Source organism: Pseudochaenichthys georgianus, chromosome 3, assembly GCF_902827115.2.
Source record: "Pseudochaenichthys georgianus chromosome 3, fPseGeo1.2, whole genome shotgun sequence".
Taxonomy (NCBI): domain Eukaryota; kingdom Metazoa; phylum Chordata; class Actinopteri; order Perciformes; family Channichthyidae; genus Pseudochaenichthys; species Pseudochaenichthys georgianus.
In genome coordinates this window covers 16,999,559-17,022,215 of record NC_047505.1, presented here as the reverse complement: position 1 = coordinate 17,022,215, position 22,657 = coordinate 16,999,559, and the positions used below count along the sequence as shown (strand labels likewise).

The following is a 22,657-nucleotide window of genomic DNA, read 5'->3' as shown; positions in this document are numbered from 1 at the left end:
GATTTGGAGATAAAAGCACACTGGTCTTACTTGAGGGTTGGAGATTATGTCAGAGAAGTTCTGCCAGGTGAAGGCTCCACTTTGCAGTAAGATGTCACCTCCCTGCTCAGAGCTCTGGCCGCACAGTATCAGCAACTTATTCCCAGCAAAGTCGGTGATCAGTGATCGAATCTGGGTAAAGTACAGAATAACCAACTCACAATCAACATGAATACTTTGTAATATGTAAACCTTCTTTAAGACACCAACATCAGACCCAAAAGTAATTTTAGTACCATTGAGTTTGACAGTTTGATGCCATCCTTGTCCTTACTATGCAAGGACAAGTACTCAAAGTGGTTACGTGTTATAAATACCTAGGTATCTGTCTTGATGATTGTCTAAACTTCAGGTCATTAATCTGCTTAAAAAGCTGAGGGTTAGACTAGGTTTCTTCTACAGAAACACGTCCTGTTTCTCACTTGAGGCCAGGAAAAGGCTAGTCACTGTGACCTTTTTACCTGTGCTGGACTATGGTGATTTGATCTATATGAATGCACCTGCCCATTGCCTGGAAAAGTTAGATGCCGTCTATCACAGTGCTCTGAGATTTGTTACTAACTGTAAAGCACTCATCACTGTACCCTGTATGCCAAGGCAGGTCTGCCTTCAACTGCACGGAGGCTCAGTCACTGGGCTTTCACCTGGTTAAATAAAGGCTACAATCCATGCAACATCGAGCCAGTGAGAGATAAAATACTTATGAATGATGAATGGAAAGCGAAAGTTAAAGACTTCAAATCAAAGTGTATAAGTCAATACAATAAAAACATATTTAAATGATGCAGTCTAAAGTATTGCTCCCAAGACGTTTTAGTCTTAATCACTACCTCTTGCCTCCATCAAAATAGAGTGGAAAAGGAAATATTTTCTTTTAATTTTAGCTAGCAAAAGGCTGTTTCACAAATCATTGGTTCTCGTCAAGAAGCTGAAGATCCTGAAACAAAAACATAAAGCTGAAATGCAGAAGTAAAATACAGTGCAAAGTGCAGTATGATTGTAAACAAACAGGTTTTCTTTCTAGGGATATCATCAGGTGTATAACAAATATATAGTTCAAATGATGTAGGTTCAAACATTTCCTATATCATACTACACTACACAAAAATAATAATGAAAACAACAAGGTTCAAAAGTTCTAGATTTTTCCTTCACCAGCAGTCAAATGCTATGCTAACTTTTGACTCATTTTCACACATGACAGTCAGATCTGAGACATCTGAGTGGGTTTATTTATAACACAAAGCAGTATGTGAGAATCACACTTTGTGTGTTTTTCTGTTGATCACAAGCAGTAGAGACATGGACCTCCCATTTAAGCTGAGTCTTGAACAGCAGGAGCTGCTAGGTTCTTGGTGAGTGAAACCAAGTTCAGAGAGTCTGCTCATCAGCACCATGCTGTGCGTTGTCTGTGTTCTCCAGGTGTGACTTACCTCTGAGGCAGCGGTCTCCTCTGATGGGTTCACCAGCACTACTGTCTCGAGGACGTCACTCTGATACTGGAGAATCCGCTGGCCTGCGGTAAACACAGTAAAAGAAAAAAATGTAAGACTACACCAAGGCCAAATAATGATTGATGAGTAACAGAGGCCTCCTTCTGACTGGACATGACAGGGGGGCGCGAGAGACCAGGAAGAAAAATGGTTATTAAAAAAAATATATCATTTGAAAAATTATTGATTAAAAAAGTGTGTGTGTGTGTGTGTGTGTGTGTGTGTGTGTGTGTGTGTGTGTGTGTGTGTGTGTGTGTGTGTGTGTGTGTGTGTGTGTGTGTGAAAAGGTTCAATGAAAAAACTAGGCATTAAATAAGATGGCTAGAGTCACGAAAAATGTATCCTTAGGTGCTTTTATTGACAGCCAACGTGCTGAAAAAACAAAAACCTCATATATACATTACAGGTCGAGGACATATAACTGGTACCTCTCTGCTCTACCGCCACAGTCAGACCCTCCTCAAAACACTTGTGGCCAGGGTTTTATACATGTTAAGCCCCTCCCCATAGGACAATCCACTATTTATACCCCTAACCAATGTCATTCTAATCTACAAACACATTCACAATGCAAGACAAATTACCCAAACACACCAAATCAAAATAGGTCAACATATTATCTCTTTGACCACAGAAGCCCCAAACAATAACATTTTTATACTTGCAAGAAAAGTGCCACCCGCACCCATGCACTACATGGTATGCTCCAATTGAGCACAGGTGATCCCACTGATTGAGCCTCTACTTAAGGCTGCTTCTTTCTGTGGCTCTGTTTGGCCTTCACAACCTTGAAGGAGAGGGTAAGCAGGTTACTTGCAAAACGACTTCCAATAAATTAGGTTTGAACAAACAATGACTTGGTTTTTATTTTATCAAATGTGTGTTACCCTCAGTGTGCCTTTTACCATGCCCCTATGCCAACTGTGATGAAGGCTTCGTGTGTGTGTGTGTGTGTGTGTGTGTGTGTGTGTGTGTGTGTGTGTGTGTGTGTGTGTGTGTGTGTGTGTGTGTGTGTGTGTGTGTGTGTGTGTGTGTGTGTGTGTGTGTGTGTGTGTGTGTGTGTGTGTGTGTGTGTGTGTGTGTGTGTGTGTGTGTGTGTGTGTGTGTGTGTGGAGAGATCGTAGTTGTTAGCTTCTGGTGCTAGCGAGCTACGCAAATGGATATAAAGAGTTTTTTCAACAACAAGATGGAGGAGAGTCCTCTCCTGTCAGACTGAGAGGCTCAGTGAGCTAAAGGACTCTCTCGGTGTTTAGATAGTTAACTTTAGTCTAAGTTATCTCAGTGGGTCTCAAACGGTTTGGTCACCATTAATGTAAAAAAATATTTCCGAGGCACACGTTTATATAATCATTATAGTTATAAAAAAATAAGAGAAAATGAAAAACAGGTATGAAAAAAAGAATATAGTTTAAAAGGCTGATTTGTAAAATATCCATAAAGAAAAAGTAAATCTGTTTACAGTTCTGTTTCAAATGGGTGTTGAGAGAGGTATCCATAGATCTCTCATGTTGCTCTCAAAGTGCACCAGATTGATGCTTTTAACATCAATATTTTAAAAAAAAAATCTTCCCAGGAGAGCTTGCCCCCGGACCCCCCTGTGTGAGGTCCACACACCACCTACAAAAATAGCACTTTACCCCTGCTTACACCTATATGCCTCAAGCCTTCATTGTAACTGTGACTGTCACACTGTATTTGCGTGGGGAGTGTTGCAGTAGAACATTTCACTGTAGCGCCCGGGACATTAATGGGAAACCCTAATTGTTTGAGCACCCTCTATGAAACGTCAAGCTCCCCCACAACACCCCAAAATAAATATCTGGCGCCGCCACTGAGCCTGACTATTTGTGTTGGGGGGGCCCGACTTGTTTTTTTCTCCAAAGGGGGGGCCTGACAGAAAAAGTTTGAGAACCACTGGTCTAAGGAATGATTAAGTGAATGAGAAGTTATGTTGGCATGTCCGACTCATTGAAAGCTCAAATTAGAAGGAAAAACAATGTTTCCCATAATAAAAACCTCCTATGACCACTTTAATTTAATGACAATACAACACCCTATCTTCAAGCATCTGTCACACTGCAGAAGTGTCCTCAACCCCGCCCCGTCTCCTCTTTTGCTAACTAGCCATCTCCTTTCTCCACTGAACCTAACTAAAGCCCCCTCGACAAGTTTAATCCTGAAGCTCTTTTCATACACAATCGCAACAATAACGCAACAAAAATAAATCCCTCAGCCATAATCCTCATTTGCTGTTGCTATGGGGATGCTTCTATGGCTATTGCTGCTAGCTGAGTTACACTGACCCAGTCCTGGCTGAAGGAGACGCATTGCAGCATTTCTGTGAGAGGGAGGGGAGGCTCGTACTGCATGAGAGTATGCACGCAGCATCACATAGTATGAGAGGTGAAGGCGAGGGCCAAAGCGTAGCAGCAGCCGCATTATAAACATGCAGGGGCTTCATCAGGGGATCTATTTTTAGCATGAAAGATGTTCTCTTCCTCCGCCTCAAAAATGTGAAGGAGCTGTCACATGGTGTTTGTGTCTCTTTCCCCTGCTGGAAGAGGAGGCAAGGGCAATGAGGGGTGGAACAATGAATTCAGGAAATGACATCTCTTTTTTGTTCTGGGGTTAAGTGTTAGGTCAGGGAAGCTTACATTCATAAACAGGTTGCAGCTACATAACACACTGGCAGCAGTGTCACTTTGCAATGTACCAGTTTTACAAGCATCCTGCGGAACGAATCAGAATTATGAGCTAATTTGTGAAACAGCCAACGCTAGATCAGCAGCATGTTTACTGGGTAAACTCACTGGGGCCCAGTTTATGGATGCTGTTGTTTTACTGTCACATTTATCACTGAAATATGTTCACAATCTGAGTTTGTTCAGCTGCTGATCAAACGAGCAGAGTCAGACTGGTGGTTTTGGGTTGTTTCTTTTAAATCTGAACCCTGGAGACTGTTTATGTAAAAATAACAACAGGCAGTTACTCTATGCAGCATGAATATTGCACTCTGAACCCTTAAATGGTTTACGTTTCCTGAGGGATACAGTCATTTCACAGGATGTGTGAAATGGGTGTTATAACAATGTCTTTGCTCTGTAATATGGATGAGATATTGGTGTTAAATGGGTGTAACATGGGTCAAATAACACTTATGAAATAACAGTTATATGGGTGTATTATGGTTGAAATAAAAAAATAGCAATAAATGTTTCCAGAATATTTAAATCTGAATGCCCATTTAAGGGTTAACTTGTGCCGATAGAAAAAACAATGCCAATATCGACATTCAGGGTTTTTTTCTTCTTCTTAATATGTTGAGGAAGACTGGTTGCTCATTAGTATGGGATTCTGAACTATGCACATGATTTATTGATGTGAATGTAAAAGACCAGCATTCATGTGAACTATGTTAAATATTAAACATTCACAATCCACATGTCGGTCCTACATTTGTGAGTTTTTTGATGTCCTTACCATAGTTACCAGGTATGCTCTCAGGTGCCAGCTGATTGGCTCTCTATAATTGCTGACACAGCTGCATTCAATCCCAGTCAGCAAACATGCATGTAGTGTTGCACGGTGTACCGATACTTGAAAGGTACCGCGATACCCTGCCGTTAAAAACGGTACGATTCCTCCGTTTCATTAGTATCGGTACTTTAAGAATGACGGGGAAAAGTACTCCCGTGAAAAACCGCCGTTTAATAAGAGCCGTGTGTGTTCAGCGCTCTGCTTCCACTCCCTGCACTGCAGCCGTGCCTGCAGTCCCGCTCCTCTCAAGCACGTTCTAAGTCCCTCCCCTCTCTCGTGCACGCGGCCACGCGCTAGCTGCCAGAGCATGTGAGAAAACGAGAAGCATGGCTGCAAGTGGGAGTGCAACTGCCGCTGCGCCTCGGCTTGTTGACAAAAAAGACGCCAGAAGTCTCAGGTGTTCAGAGCAGAGCTTCCTGTCGGAGCGGCAGAGCGTGATGTGCACTGAAAAGTCGCAATATTATCGTTGAGCAAACTTAACTAGCAAACTAGCATCACTATCTGCTAACGTTAGCTTTAGCCTTCGTTTTCTATTAGTTTTTTTCATAGGCTATAAACGGAGGTGGTATAAGTATATATCTTGTACTTGAGTAAAAGTAGAAGTACCCAGGTCTTGTACTTGAGTTAAAGTAGAAGTACCAGAATGTAGGAACAATCCTGCAATCAAAATGTTCCTCAAATAAAAGTACAAAAGTATTATCATCAAAATATAGTTAAAGTAGCGACAGTAAAAGTAGAAGTGCTCAGGTCTTGTACTAGAAGCACCAGAGTGTAGGAATACTCTGTTACAGTAAAAGTACTGCATTCAAAATGTTCCTCAAGTAAAAGTAGCGACAGTAAAAGTAGTCATTGTGCAGATTGGTCCATTTCAGAATAATATATATGATATGTTTTATAATGATTGATCATGAAAGTGTTCTCAAAGCTGGTAAATGTGCAGCTAGTTTGAATGACTTTGTATACTGCAGGGTAGCTGGTGGATTTACTCCAGGTGGAACTAAAGTCTGCTTTAAGAGTTGATTATATTTCACATCATTCATCCAGATCTGTGAAGTAACTAAAGGGATTAAATACATGTAGTGGAGGAAAAGTACACCATTATTTCTGAACTGTAGTGGATTAGAAGTACAAAGTAGCAAAAGAAACATTGAAATACTTAAATAAAGTACAAGTATCTCAACATTGTACCCAAGTAGTACTTGAGTTTATGAATTTAGTTTCTTTACACCAGTGGCTATAAAGATGGAAAGACTAAGCCTTGCACAGACGCATGAAAATACATTTTCAAAATGCTCAACAGTGCTGCCAAAATGTTAAACTCACTGCTACACAATTAAAATAAATGCTTTTATATATATTTATATTAGATGTGACTCTTTGGCGTTTCTGTTCTTAGTAACACTGCTGCTTTAGTTGTTCTGACTGCTAAAATCATCTGTTATTCCTAATTTTAAAGCCGATATTCCGTGTTTCCCTTTTTTTAAGAAAAGTATCGAAAAAGAATCGGAATCGCAATTCTTGACTTGGTATCGGTATCGAAACCAAAATGTTGGTATCGTGACAACACTACATGCATGTGGCAGAAAATGTTCACACTGTGGCTGTCTCATGAATATTACTGGCAACATTAGAGGGAGCAACAATTGTGTTTATTAAAAAGTTGCCCCAATTCTGAGGTTGGATCATATCAATTGTACGGAAGAGGATTAGGTCCACATGTGAATTTTCTTTTTATGAGATCTGATCTAATAAAGTTCTGAGATTAAAGTCAGAATACTTATTTCATCTAAAACGAAAATTCACATGTGGACCTAATCCTTTTCTGTGACATTGAAATAAAAATAGACTACTACCTAAATGTTGGACACAAAGTGTTTTCGGGGATTAATTGCATTGTTTGACTTCCAGTGCTATTTTAAACATTTACTAGGAGCATCAAAATATTCTTTATAAAGCAAGGCTACATCTGACAACCTTATTTCAAGGAGGGCTGAGTGCCCTCACGGAGGAGCTTCACATTAACCGTATTTATTGTTATCTTATCTCTTTTAGTGCCTTTAACCGTTATGACATCAAATTAACTGGAGCACCGACAGCAGACAGAAAGACATCTGAAAGGCTGCTGGAAAGGAGACATGACGACCTTCACATCGCGCTACAAGAAAGGAGAGCAGGTATTAACCTCTTTCGGTTAGACTCACTGTTCACCACGAGAGTCATAAAAGAAATCAAGTTAAAAAATCATTTCATCAAGTTAATGTCATGAATGGGAAAAACAGTACTTGTGTCAATCCAGTCATGAAATGGGTTTGACCTATCGGTACACACCCATGTTCAGTGTTATCAGTGGTTATCGTGGCCATTGTAATGTGTCAAGCAGGACATACTACTCCTAATACATTGTGAAAAGGAAAAATAAACATGGCAGATGCATATATATGAAAACGTATAAGCATAATTCTGCTGATGAAGGCACACTTCAAATCCCTGGAAAAATCTAGAAAGTGGCTGTTGAGTTTGGATTTTCTTTTTTAAAGAGATTCTATATAGCTACAGTCCAGTATGTTAGCTGGCATCTATACAGCCGTACGCCTGAAGCTGTTGAGTCCAAACTTTTCACTTCCATCATATCATCCACAGGCAAAACTGACCAGTCATTATCCAGTTGTTATAAAGGGAACAGTATAGGTTTTATACACCACTATAATCTCATGCCTGCTGTGCTCGAGACACTTTATCCCTCGGAGCCAACAGGGCTGACAGAGTGTCACAGTTTTACTAGTATCCATCCTCCTCCAATTAATCTTCCATTATTAGTCTGTTGTATTCAGCTAGATGAAGCATGAGCCACAGAAGCCCAGACTACATTTGTTTCCATGATAACAGTCTGAATGATGTGTGGGCACATGAGTGGTTTTACAGGAGATTGTCCTTGGAAAGCTTGAAATAGGAATGAGCAGAGCGAGGCGGTTAATAAGCTTCTCAGACATGCACAGCGTTCATATCAGTTAGCTGAATGGCAGTGTTTTGTCACAACGCAGAGATGCAGCAAGGAATTATGGGCCATGTGCACAGGAGGCACTGGAGGCCCCCTTTTCACCTCATCTACACACATACATGACTTTATCTTATTAAAAGCTCATTCATTGACACACCAGGGTTCTTCTTCATCAGCAGAATATTGCTTATACTTGTTCATGGATATGGATCTGACATGCAAGCTCAATGGTTAATACGACTTGAATCAGTTACAATTGAGATGAAGACCTTGAAGGATTTCTAATGAAGTAAAATGCTTTCTCCAATGACTTTCTCTAATGACTTATTTATCTCTATGATTTATTCTCTCATACTTATTAGAAAATATCTAATAATTACAAAACGTTCTGTCTTTTCAATCATTTATTTTGATTTCAACATTTGGAGTGTTCACCGTTTAGTTTAGGAAATGTTTAATGTTCAATTTTCCATTTCTCTTCATGAAAAAGATTGTGTATTCGATCATAGAATGTACTTTTGCCTCAACTTAGATAAGCTAACTGGAAAAAGAAGTCCTTGAACTGCTGTGAAAGAAGTATTGTAAATCAAAATGAAAAATGTTTTTAAATCTAGATACCCCATTACAATTTGACAACGCCATCCTTAGAAAAATTGACATGATCAAGAGCCTCAGAAGAGCTACTAAATTGACCTTGTGGTTGATTTGGAAACCTTTGAGACTTTCAGTGAACAAAAATATAAACGCAACACTTTTGTTTTTGCTCCCATTTTGCATGAGATGAACTCAAAGATCTAAAACATTTTCTAAATACACAAAATAACCATTTCTCTCAAATATTGTTCACAAATCTGAAAAAATCTGTGATAGTGAGCACTTCTCCTTTGCCGAAATAATCCATCCCACCTCACAGGTGTGGCATATCAAGATGCTGATTAGACAGCATGATTATTGCACAGGTGTCTGGTGGGGGTCTGGGGGGGTCCGTATCTGGTGTGAGGGGGTAGGGTTAGGGTAATGTTGTGAATCGAGTGGCCTGTGTGCGCGTTGGAGCTATGTGCAACTCAAGGCATATGCTCAAACGGGAGCTGCCTGGACGCTGCAATCATGTTGCGCACTATCCGTGCGGAGTGTGCTGACTTTTCGTACAATGTCCCACTGTCTGGCTTCCTGCATAAAGTCAAGTGTTCGGCGCAGTTGTGGCGAAATGTCGCTCCTCTGTTTTCATTTAAACAGCTTCTTATATCCGTTAGCGCAGCTAGCTAGCACCAGATGCTAACAACAACAATGCACGTAAGGTCTCTCTCTCGCTCGCTCGGGCCACACATACACACACCCTCCCGGTCCTCCAGATGGCCAGTCGGTGCCTGCCGGTGAGCGTAGAAGTGTGGTCTGCCACAAGCGGGCGGCAGGAGCGGGGCTGTCAGCATCAGCTTGTAGATGGTCGATGCGCTCTGAAACTACGGGGCGGCCGAGGAAAAAAAATACACATGCGCTAATCACGTTAAAATAATTAGTGGCGTTAAAAAATGTTAACGCGTTAACTTGACAGCCCTAATATATATATATTATATTATCGGTTATCGGTATCGGTCTTGAGAAGCAGGAAGTTATCGGTATCGGTTTCAAAAAACCAATACCGTGCATCCCTAACCCTAACCCGACCCCTCACACCAGATAATGACTGGTTTTCGGACCCCCCCAGACCCCCCCAATAAAGCAAAAATGCACGTTTCAGAGTGGCCTTTTATTGTGGCCAGCCTAAGGCACACCTGTGCAATAATCATGAACAATATTTGAGAGAAATGGTTATTTTGTGCATATAGAAAATGTTTTAAATCTTTGAGTTCATCTCATGAAAAATGGGAGCAAAAACAAAAGTGTTGCGTTTATATTTTTGTTCAGTGTATATGACCGCACACAATCTGGTACATTTGTTTTGTTTCACCGAGCTTTACAAAGTAAGATGGTGCAGAAGAAAAGCTTCCCTCTCTGAAAATCAAAGTGAGATGTCTAGTGAGAGAGTGAGTGGGAGTTTCATAGCATTAAGGAATTAATGAAAAGCACAGTGAGCCCACACAATCGTGCCTCTGGTGCATGATGGGAAGCGGTGTGCAGCCGGCTACGACACATTCTCTGCCCATTCACTGCCACAGCTTCATACTGGCACGCTACCTGAGGTCCAGAGATATGTCAGAGGTGTGTTTGTGGATGTTTGTGTAGTAAAGTAGACCATGTCCCATATATGTCACTCTGTATGACTCCACATCCTCTTATTGTTTACTCACAGAGTAAAAAAAATATGTCCGGTGGTGGTTTTCAGCATTCAGCATGCTCATATATTATATAAAGTCAGACAGAGGAAGCGCTGACTCTGGACACATTCAGACATATTCTTCAGCGAGGACACTCCATCTGCCTCCATTTAAAGGTGAGGTAGATAATTCACTTCAGAAACACTTTTTGTTATATTCCATGGAATGCTCTTAACATCCTGATAGCAATGCATTAAATGCCTTGACAATAAATACATCAAATCTGTGGAAGCCGTAGTACTGTAAAAAGCACGGCCCGGCTAAAGTAACTGGATGGCCTACCTGCCTGTCAGCCTTCCATCTGTGCACAAACTTATCTCGTGCCCTCATTGGTCATGTGCGCGTTCGTGTGTGTTGGAGGAGGGGCTCTCTCTGTAAGGAAGTCTGAAGGAAGGGGCAGATTTTTTTCAGCTGTGTACTTTCAAATTCTAGCGCACTCGAGCTGGTTTCTCCATTCTTACCCACCCTACCTTTAACAATGTACTGATATTGTAAGATATCTCAAATAAATAACTTTTACACAACACAACTCTTTTAACCTTATATAAAAAGTAAGGGATGATTTCAAAAACTCACCTGTTGTAGTCAAATTGAGTCAAGCTATTAAAACATTTTTTGTCCTCAGAAGCTCACAAGAACAAACTACTAAGGGGTTGTTTCTGTGTTACGGCAGGTTGCTGCTTGTCCGGTTTCCAGCTGGCATCAGGTTTATTATAAGTTATTTTATATTAAGTGGCAGAATGGTCAATTATATCTTTCCTTTTATGACACAGCAGTAAGATGGCCTCCTTATGACTGGTCTGACTCATCCAGAGGGCTATTAGTCAAAGCAGGGAATGTGAATATAATGAGCTAGGTAATTGGCACTCTTTAGCCGTACTGTAATTATTGCTAACGAGTGGTTATTATAAAATGAAGGTTGTAAACATAATTTAGGAGAAACTTTGTCTATAAATGCTTAAATTCACACTTTAGCCACGCTACCAACGTATAGCTCTATGGATTATTAGTTAGTTGTAGCCTATAGTATCTCAACAACTATTGGATAGATTGCGATAAACATGTTTCTCTCATGAAGACGCTACTGATTTTGGCAACCCTCTGACCTTATGCAGCGTCACCAACTGTTAAAAATGTTGACCTGTCCAACTCTTAATAGTATGTAATGTATGTATATCTTTAATGGTAATCAGTTGTTTTGTAGGCCAATAGCTGTCATTTGACACGCATGCTAACTATCCGATTAGCATTCTACACTCGATTCCAATATCCAAGTTATCTTTTGGAAAATTGGTGGCAGCAGAAGTAGCTTTATTGTCCACGCAAGTCAAGATGATATTGTGAACATGTCGGAAAACTGTTTTCTACCTACACAGTGTTTTTCACCACTTGATCTCTGTCAAGTTATTCGGTTTTTAATGTCCCTAACATCTGAGAAACATATCTGTCTCTTAAGATACCAACTGATCTGCTCACAGCTACATGCTAATTCTGTCTGTCTGCTAAACTGTATAATTCATAAAAGATCTCTTACGGTTTGTCTCCGTTAGTTTTTACATGACATGCAGTTACTGTACTTGATTCAATACACTACAGCCATGCTAGGTGCTTTAGATTAATGTAGTGGTCTGCATGCTAATACGCATACAATGGCAATGCTAACACGCTGAGCAGGTGTCATGTTTACCGTCTGACTTTAGAGTATTGGCAAGCAAAGCATTACCTATAATGTTATTTGTTTAGCAAGTATTTAGCCTTAAAAGGTATTAGAGAGATATGAGTTTTGTATAAAAGCAAACTCCCCAATAGTTTTCAAGACATCTCACTTAAAGGCACATATGTCAAGCTCATGGTAGCACTAGAGGTAATGTCAAGTGGGATTTAATCCTTTTGAAAACAAAAATGCCTTGCAATATGTGTCGCAATCCACCCAATAGCTGTTGAGATATTCCGGTCTGGACCAACGCCTGTATTGTTGGAGGTTTACAGAGAAGTTCAATGTTACCGTTTTGTGATGCTTCATCGCTTCCAGATCGGAAACACCAACTGTGTGTTACTGAAGCAGAAGTAAGGTTTGCCTTAGGGGCCACAGACCGTATGGGGTAACATGATGTATGTAGGTTAATCACTGTTCACTGTCCTGGTTCATCAATGAACACCTCGCCCATCAGACTTAAACTAGCTCAGTGCGCTGAAAGAATCATGACTCCAAGCAACAGTAACCGAACTAAGGATCAAACAAGGCAGTGTACATTTCCTTAGAGGAACATCACTGTGGCATGCAGGTGATTTGTACCTGCTGCTTTCACCCTCAGATGTATTGACTCTGATGCAGCTCTCAGGGTGAGCCTTAGGGAAGTTACCATATAGGCTGAATAAGAGCCTGTGAAACGAACTGAATCAAAAACAGTAAAGACATACTGTACCACATCTAATGTAGGTGGACATATTCATAGATATAGGAAGATGTTGAGTAGTTGCAGTGTTGCTGAAGATCTTATGTACGTCATTATTTCCACGCTGTTTCACACTTACACCTCGAAAGACGTCATAACTGGTCTAAGTGTTGATTGGTTTTCTTCAGACAAGCTGCTGTAATCCCATCAGAGTATTTTAATATATGTATCAGTGTAGAAATGTGGGCTCAGTGAAATCAAGCAGACAGACACAGAGATGGATCTCTCCTAGTTGAATCATCCTCACAATAAATGAGCAACTCCTTTCAAACTAATTGGAGCTTCTCTCTGAATTAATGTTCGTATCACAGCACAAACCTAATGCCTTTTTAGGGTCGTTGTGGACATCTACAGCTCAGTCGTTGGTAGCTATATTAATTGTTCTTAATGTTTCATGTTGCGTAATTAGATAACTGACAGAATGTGTTCTGTTTTTGTCAGTTACTCAAAGTGTGATTTTTAGTCTTTTTCAACATTTCTTCTAGTTCTGTTTGCTGAATGACTTGAAAAACATAACTTCTGGTGGAAGATGCCTGATTTGATGTGTTGGAGTCAGTGGTTTGGACCAGTTTTCCCCGTCAATACGCAATTAATACTATGGTGAGTATTTTTGAGTAGACTTATTTGCAGTAAATCAAATCCAATCACTGAGCTTATTTTTTCCTGTTAGCGTTCCATGATTTATTAGCTAACTCACTTCTGGATTTTGAATCAATTTGGATACATAAAGCAATTATATTGTGGTGTTTCTAATAATGACTCAATAATTACACACTACTCATGTAGAATTCATGTAATGGCCATTAGGGTTCAAGGCTCATTTCTGTGCTATTAAATGTTCCAAACTGACCAAAGAAAATGAAAATAGTTAAAGAGGATTGCATGTACTCTATTTTAATTCATGGAGACAACCCTGTGTGATCCTTTAATAATGCTCTACTGGAATGAACTATTTTATTCAAAGTTCAACCTATGTCTCTTTGTTCGGATAATATCACTAGTAGGGCCCCTGCCCCAAAAAACATGTTGGTCTTTATAAGCAACTGGTTTACAAGCCAATCACCAATATGCTGTATATACAGTAACAGCGGAGTGAGTCCTCACTGGCTTTAGGACATGATTCGATAACGATTCTCAAAGCATCTCGAGATATAACATCCAATTTTCCATATTTCTGAACATGACCACTTTTTTCATCAATTAATGCAACTGTTGCTACAGGAAATTAACTATAAGACATTGTATGACTCTGTTGTGGCATCAGCCATTTTCTATGGTGTGATCTGCTGGGGCAGCAGCATCTTGGCTGCTGACAGGAAGAGACTGAACAGACTGGTAAGGAAGGCCAGCTCTGTCCTGGGGAGTCCTCTGGACACTGTGGAGGTGGTGGGAGACAGGAGAATGGCAGCCAAGCTGTCCTCCCTGCTGGACAATGTGTCCCACCCCCTCCAGGACACCCTGTCCTCACTGTGCAGCTCCTTCAGCAACAGGCTGCTGCACCCCTGCTGTCTCACGGAGAGATACAGCAGGTCCTTCCTTCCTGCAGCAGTCAGACTTTACAACCATCACAGCCCCTAGTAGACCCACACACACACACACACACACACACACACACACACACACACACACACACACACACACACACACACACACACCCCCCCACAACACAACACAGACTATAACACCCCTTGCTGTTAAATACCATCCAACTATGTGCAATATATATATATTACGTTAATAACTGTGCAATATATACCTGGCTGCTAAATCCTAAGAACTGTTACAGGATGTGTATTTTGTAAATTGTGTAACTTTTTATTTTGTATTATATTTGTTATATCATAACTTTTTTTTTTTTTACTTAGTACTTTTTAATGCATGTAACATTAAGCTGTCTGTGGCTCTTTTCTGCTGTAACAACGTAAATGTCCCCTCTGTGGGACTAATAAAGGTATTCTGATTCTGATACAATCTAAAACCTTTTCTCCAAAATCTACTTTTTCTAGGCCATCACTTATGTGAAAAATATATAACGTAAAAATGTTAGAAACTATAAATTAATTTGATTTTGAATGTAGGTCTCATTATATTTTCAAACTCAGGATTACACTTTGTCACCGCAGAGATGCAGAATCATCCATGTCCGCATTGGGATGCGAATTAAAATCAATATTATTTTTGCACGTGTAATGAATATTCAGGCACTCTTTACCAAAAAGAAGAGCAATTTATTTCAAGCGTACTGACCCATTTAGTACAAGGGGTACTAAACACCCGTAGGTGTAAAGATTACACAGATTTCGTTGGATGTTAAAGCTATAGAAATACAGTTATGCTCTACAAGAGCAGAAATAAGGGATAGACTTCCAGTATATCAGTGTTAAATTATGGAAAGTCTTCTCTCTCAAGTATTAGCAGCTCTTTTCTGATTTGATATCATCCCACCGATGGAGTGAATACAACCCCATTCAGCAGGGGACCACTATACTGTAGCAGGCAGCATAAACCTATCCTTGTTGCTGGGCATCCATCTCCTCCGAGCTCCACCCTGCTGATCCTGCTGAGCTCAGCACTCTGCCTTTACCCGCCCTGAGGCATTATGGGAGTTCACAGAGCACACTACAGGGTGGTGTGTGTGGCGGGAGGTGGTGGGGGAGTTTCTAAAGGAGAATCTAATAATAAAGTGCATTCAGTTAGACATTATGAAACACGGTCTTTCAGAAGCACTGTTGCAGATGACCCGAGCTGCTCTGCTCAGCCTGTGTGTCCACATGTTCAGTCACTGAGAGAGGACGCCGACTCAAGGACATTTCAAAGACAGCTTCCAGTGGTGATGATAAACCACCAGCTGGGCAAACTGGTGGATGTATGATAACAGGAGTAGGGCTGCAGCTAACCAATATTGACATGTTTTTATTTGCAAACTAATTGTTACATTGATAAAATCTTCATCTTCAAATAAATCGTTTTGGTCCCAACCAATATGAAGTATGAAGTATGAAGACGATCAGCCAATCAACAGACCATTCTGTTCGAGTTTCTCTAATGTGAGCATATATTATGCAATGATAATCTAAATGTGGGTGTTGGATTGATGGTCTGAATATTTAAGCCGTTTTTCACTAGTTGCTGATATTTTATATAAAATGTCATGTATTTTAATTCATCAATAAAAAATGAAATGTGTAGGAGGAGCCCTAAATAGTTGTCATCTTTTCCTGTTGTTAAAAGCTGCTTTACAGTAAAGTAATGTAATGTGTTTAATTTACAAGACTGTTCCATATGTTCTAATATTTTCCCACTTATTTAATCAAAAAATCTCAATGTGTTCATATTTTGAGAGTACAAACAGCCAACCCTGCAATATTGTTACAATAAGGCTTTTGAGGTATTTAATCAAACATATTGTGCTATTTGATTTCCCCCACCAAAGGCTGTTACCTGTTTAAAAACTAAAGATGCCTTCAATGTGATTTCAGCAATTAGTAAAGGTTTATTTGTTATTCTTTTGTAAAACGACTAGATGTTTCATCTCTCCTGAAGCTGTCGCCTTGGGTGTGTAAATACTGTATTACTGGGATTGGCACTTTTCACAATTTAATGACATTTTATGGACCTATTGATCAATTTTTGATAAAAAAAATGGTTAGCTGCAGCAACAGTCCAAATATATTGCATTTAAATAATATAAATAGGTTGACCATTCGTGAATCATCAATAACGTATGTATTTCTACAAGCCATCTCAGGGGAACCTTACATGTCCATTTTGTACATAAAACACCAAAGAAATAACGCGTTCTGCCTTGCGTGCCACTAGAAGAAACATCGGCAAGTCGTCAGTGTGTGTCAGTTTTGTCTAGCCTGTTGCATAAATTAAGGGTTATTCAGAGAGTGAAGTGTAATCCAGCACATCCCTACACAGGTTGCAGATGAACCGACCAGCTGCTGCGGCTCAGCCCAACAGTCAGCGAGGCTCAGCTGTTGCCTTCAGGTCAGAAGATTCTTTTTTCCCCCATCTAAAAAATCAGGTCAGCCCAATTTACTTGACTGAATTGAGGGCAGCTGACAACTGAATATACACTGTGGGTTAAAGCGTGGGCAGGAGTCAAGAAGCTAAAGGCCTACCTTAGCTCCAAACGGTATCCTGCATTATCATCATCCTTTATGAAAAGAAGATAATTAAGCAATGCCAGAAAGAGCTGTGGCTTAAAGTAACATGGCCTCTATATACTTTTTATTTATTTTAGGGATTTAACAACCTAAGGAGGAGTTGACATTCTTCCTACAATTGCACATATTGAATCGATCATTTGAGATTAGTATAAAAACAAGGGATTTCGTAGAATTACATCCCTGGCATTGTGAAAAACGCTTTAAACAATCATTTAACTCAATAACTAGAACATCCCATTTACAGGAAATATAGTTTAAGATATAAATAGAAAAGAGGGTGTCATTTATCTTTTCTGATGGCTAAATCATGTGAGATTGTGCTGGGAGCAATCGGAACTCATGACCTCCTTAAATCCTGGCCATTGCCTCAACAGCATACCAGAAAGTACTATGTGTGACATAATTACATAAATGCCCCATAGCATGTCTATATAAACTACTATTGGAGCATTTTAGGAGCAAATAAAAAAAAAAAGTAGGCTCTTCGTTAACAGGACATGTAAACGATATGAAATTAGATTCTTAATCATCATGTTACTCACATCATATGATGGCTAGTTAATACACGACCACAGCAAACACCAATCCTAACACGATTCCTCACATACAGTTAATGTCAATATAAAAAATACATGCATTCCTCTACCAGTGCATTGCGCTCCAGATTAACGATGCGGTGTTATAAAACAAGCAGCCTCTCCAGAACATTCTCCAGTCTATCGCCGCCCGTCTCTAACATTCCTATAAGATCACCTTCCGGTCGAAAAGAGGCGCACATCCACCGCCTCGTCTGCGGGATGTCAGGCTGTCTAACGCGGGAATAAAATGTGTGTCTTACCGTCCTTCAGTGGTGTGGATGGAGCAGAGGGAGGGGCGGTGCTGCTGCTGCTGCGGATGAGGATGAAGCAGGGTCGGCCTGCAGCTCCACACCTACACTGTGCTAGCCGTGCTGCATTCAGGAGCCCCTCGTACACTACCGTTTCCGATATAGTAAAGGGATCGAGCAGCATTCACATGAATCAGAAAAGAGCTCTCGTCTTTTTTTAGGTCAACTTCTCTTCAAGATAACATGAAGAATTAATATTTGAGGGATAAATATATTGATATGTTTGAAACAGGGCCGCAGCCTGGATTTGAGAAATAGTAAGGGCATGAGACCCCTAACACACCACTCACTGAATGAACAGCATGGAACAAAAAAATAAATCTTTAGATGTCTTTGTTGTTAACTTGGATTTTTCATATTTGTATTCCACAATTCTAATTTCTCATTGGAGTTTCAAACCCCCCTCCAAACTGCCAGAAGTAAAATGGTTCTGTCAACAGGAAGTGGTCAAGTCATGATTTACTGATCTGTGGGAACAATATATAATTCACAGCTTGAAATTGCATTACATTGTGCCTATATTTTAGGTTAATGTATACACCCTTCTTCCCTGCCTAAAGTGCAGTGCACCTGCTTTAAATACCGGTGTGAATTTGATCATTAGCTTGCTAGGGAACATTAGTTGCGGTCTCATAAAAATGTAAATCAGATAACCAGGTATGCTAAACAAGAACTAATAATCACCCGGTAGCAGCTGCAACGAAAGACTTGGCCTTCTGTGCTGCCTGAATTATTAAATGTTTGGCCACTACTGAAATATCATGTGCAAGAATAAACTGTGGCCTCAATGTTTTTCTTTCTTGTTACAGAGTAAAGCCTTCTGTTATTTATATTTGCTACTTCTGCTGCTTAAAAAATCAGTCAGATTTATAAAAGCTAAGTTTACAAATACTCTTAATAAGTCAGACTGATGCATTTGCTGTCAAATATGTAATGTTTCAAAATATTAGTTTAAATTATTACCAATTAAATCAACCCTTGGCCTCTTATAACTCGTAAAATCAACTCTCTGAAATCTGAAAACTATTTAACCCTATGTAAAATCTCCAAAGTTTCATTATATGTTTTTTATTTTAATGCGTAAATGTAGAAATGGTGTACCTTTTTAAAAAGACCTATTGTGTACCTATTGTGTGAAATTAAGGTACATAATTGTTACCAGATGTACAAGACTGCTGATGATAAGGTACAAATGAAAGAGTACAAACTTGTGCCAAAGGTAAAGGGTACAAAAGCTGTACCTTTGAGGGTACTGCCCCAGTGATGAGCCATTGTACCCCTAAAGGTAAAAAGGTGTACTTCTCAGAGTGTGGATGGCCTTCAATCATTATTTTGATATCATAAATAGATACACAATAGCATGTGGCTGTAAAGCTGTAATTATCCATTGCTTTTGACTACAGGGGTAGAAGAACCAACCACTTCAGGTTTACTGTGGAGGTGGATGCTGTGCTAGCATATCTGAACCACTAAAGTCAGATATTTTTGTTGAGTGGGAAGTTGTCTGTTCTGGGAACGGGACTTTTCAAACAGCTGTGAGTCAAACAGCAGCTGCTGGGCGGGACAGACTCAAACTAAAATAGCTTTGCCAACCTGACCCACTATAAACCATGAATCACAACATCTCACTAACAGAGAGACTGATGCTAATTCAGAGAGGTTGGTGTCCGTGTTTCATTGTTCAATGTTACCCTCTTTGTCAGAAGTAGTCTAGACATTTATCATTTTGTCTCTTAAATAACTTGTTTTTTTTGGGATCACATAGAAAATGATTTCCTTTGATACAGAAATAGCTCTAACTGTCATTAATAGACTTTAAGATTGCTGAAAAAAGTTTCACCCTTCAGGTCTGATTATAAAAAGCTATTTAAAAAGAGCGTCGCATTTTATCCGCCTCTTTAAAAAGCCTCTTAGTGAAACTCAAATCTATCATATCAACCCTGATGAAGCAGCACTGTTAGCCATGCAGCTCGGTGCCCGGCCTGCCGCACCCTTCTCTCCAGACGTGCTCTTTTTCTCTCCCCTGAATGTCTCATGTATTCCTGCCCACCTCTCCTCCCTCCTCCACCCCTTACATCACTCTCAGTTCTCTCACACATTGAAGTATGCATACACACACACACACACACACACACACACACACACACACACACACACACACACACACACACACCCACACACCCACACACACAGTCACACATAAAGAAACACACTGGTCAAGGTCACGTATTTCTGAAAATATTGTGCAGTACTTCCACCATGGTGCTTCACACTTGAGCACATCTATTCTCTTTGATACAAGCACTTTATATAGAAGGTGGCAGCTCTAATTTACCAAACCTGAGCTGTTAAAATGTGTGAGCAAGTTTGGGTTTATAACCAAGATAATACACTTGTGTTGATTTACTTTTAAGTCATCCTCAGACCTGTTAAGGTAGATTTTAAGTTCATGTTTCCTAGCTTGCAATCTTCTCCATGCGTTTTTTAAAGGGTTTTTTGCACCTTATTGCCATCAAGTGTCAATCAGCTGAATAGTGAAACAGGGAGTGTGGATAATGTAATGGAAACAGGATCTTCTTGTAAAAACAGTTAAATGTATCGCGAGTAGTGGTCATAACACCATACCGGCCTTTAATCATTATTCCCCCATTCAACCAAACAGATTTAGATTACTTTCTGCAAATATAAAATAATATCAGTACATCAAAAATAAAGGGTTTATATGTGAGATTACATTTTGACCTGTTTCCAGTCCCTTAGCATTTTGTTAAAAGTTGCTCAAACCCTACATATTTGTCTGGACTGCACTGCTCTGATTGCAGTAGATCACATGTGTGTTGGTATGAGGGTGTGTATTGTCAGGTCAAGATGAAAGGCTCTGGAGCAGCGGACCCTCCTACTTGATCTGACTGCAGAGAAGCCCAGGCGCTGATCAATAACGGCTGTTGAATTATTAATCATCACACGTCCGCCTAACCAGCACCCAGAACAAACGTTAGAAATGTTTAAGCCATTTACATTTTAACAGCTCATTTGAAAACTGACAAAGATACGGATTGCACGCCAGCTTATTTATCTGAGCCACATCAGTTTGTGTTGGTGTGATTTGCTTGTATTTCTTTTCTAAACACAGTTCTGTGACTGGCTGTATATTTGAGCCCTTCTCAGGCGTAAATCAATGGAGACACAGATCAATGTAAGATAAGCATGTGCAGGGTGTGAGAGAAACTCCTGGTCAGCGTTTCAGTCGGTAAAGCATTGTTACTGAAATCCACAACAAAGAGAAAAACGTATATAGAATAGAGAAATCACAAAATTAACATTACCTGAGTTGTAAATTAATAATGTAGTATGTATCGAGACACAGCAACTTCACATTTGCTGACACTGCAACAACATTATATTACCGCCCACTCATGATGCATCTGCCTCCATTACTCTGTAAATATTGTTTGCTCTGCCCTTTTTCCCTCTTTGTCTCCCTGCCAGCATGTCTATGTGTACGTGAGGAGAATATAGCAGTGTGTGTGTGTGTGTGTGTGTGTGTGTGTGTGTGTGTGTGTGTGTGTGTGTGTGTGTGTGTGTGTGTGTGTGTGTGTGTGTGTGTGTGTGTGTGTGTGTGTGTGTGTGTGTGTGTGTGTGTGTGTGTGTGTGTGTGTGCGTGTGTGTGTGTGTGTGTGTGTGTGTGTGTGTGTGTGTGTGTGTGTGTGTGTGTGTGTGTGTGTGTGTGTGAAGGTCTTTAATATTGCTGTATAGCTCCCTGACAGCCTTTTATTTGTTGCAGCCATCACTCATATCTGTCTCTGCTTCAGACTTACAGTAGCCTTTGTCCATGACCATGACGCTTTGTGAATAACCAATCACGCCTTCGGCTGTGCCGTTATGGGGAAATCAGGTACTGTCACCACTCCCTTTATTCATAAGCTACTGTAATGAATAAATGAATTTTCTATGTTGTTTGGCAATACTAGCAGCATTGCTCTAGGGCAGGGGTCGGCAACAGGCGGACCGCGGTCCGGATCCGGACACAGACGCCGACCTATATGAACAGGCGTGTTAGCGGCAGACAGGGAGAGACAAATAATTACACATGGCGCTCTCCAAGAAGAGGAAAGTGGACAGTGAGAACAGAGGTTTTAACCCTGAGTGGACTCATTCATGTTCATCCTAAAGAGCACAGAGCCAGTGTGTCTCATTTGTTCAGAGACCGTGGCGCTCATTAAAAGTGAAACGCCACTAGCTATGTGGACACACTGCATGTGTGTATGAGAATGACCCTGACACCATGTCAGCCCAGATTTACAAACTCCTGGCAGGACAAGCTCAAGCTCAATTAAAAAAAAGTGAGTGAGGGACTGCAATATAAGAGGGAAAGAAAGAGAAACTTTAAAACTGTTCAATTGTTATGATGTGTAAAGACTGATATTGTTCTATAATCGGCTGAAAAGTCATGATGTGAAACGGTTAACAAAGAAAAAGGGAAACTCAAGCTGCTGCTACACTTTATTGTATTTATCTAAAATTAAGCACTTTTAAGATGCACACATTTTCAAAAGCTATTTTATTTATTTTCTCTATTTTATTTTTAAATGCCGCCCGAGAGGAACATTACACATATCCACAGTATTTACTGTATATCTGTATAGTTCAATGTTAATTGACAATAAATATTGTTGTTTTTGAATTGTGCTTTCAATATTTGAAGTTACCTTTAGCGCCACTATGAGGTTCTCATGTTGCTTGTGGTTGTTTGTGAAA

At 40.1% G+C, this 22,657-nt stretch overlaps 1 protein-coding gene across 3 annotated transcripts in view; it reads right to left on the bottom strand.

Moving 5' to 3' along the window:
• The window catches only part of map1aa (microtubule-associated protein 1Aa), a 48,123-nt gene that overhangs the window by 10,855 nt on the left and 14,611 nt on the right, over positions 1–22,657 (bottom strand). The window contains exons 1-3 of one of the 3 annotated variants that reach the window (XM_034108035.2): positions 17,852–17,929; positions 1,473–1,555; positions 31–171 (exon numbers count right to left, since the gene is read on the bottom strand). Coding sequence is in view for 2 of the 3 variants with exons in the window: in XM_034108026.2 (XP_033963917.1) it covers positions 31–171; positions 1,473–1,555; positions 17,767–17,791 (249 nt within the window). In the remaining variant the exon portion in view is untranslated. The other 2 variants (XM_034108026.2, XM_034108007.2) reach the window with 2 other exon arrangements.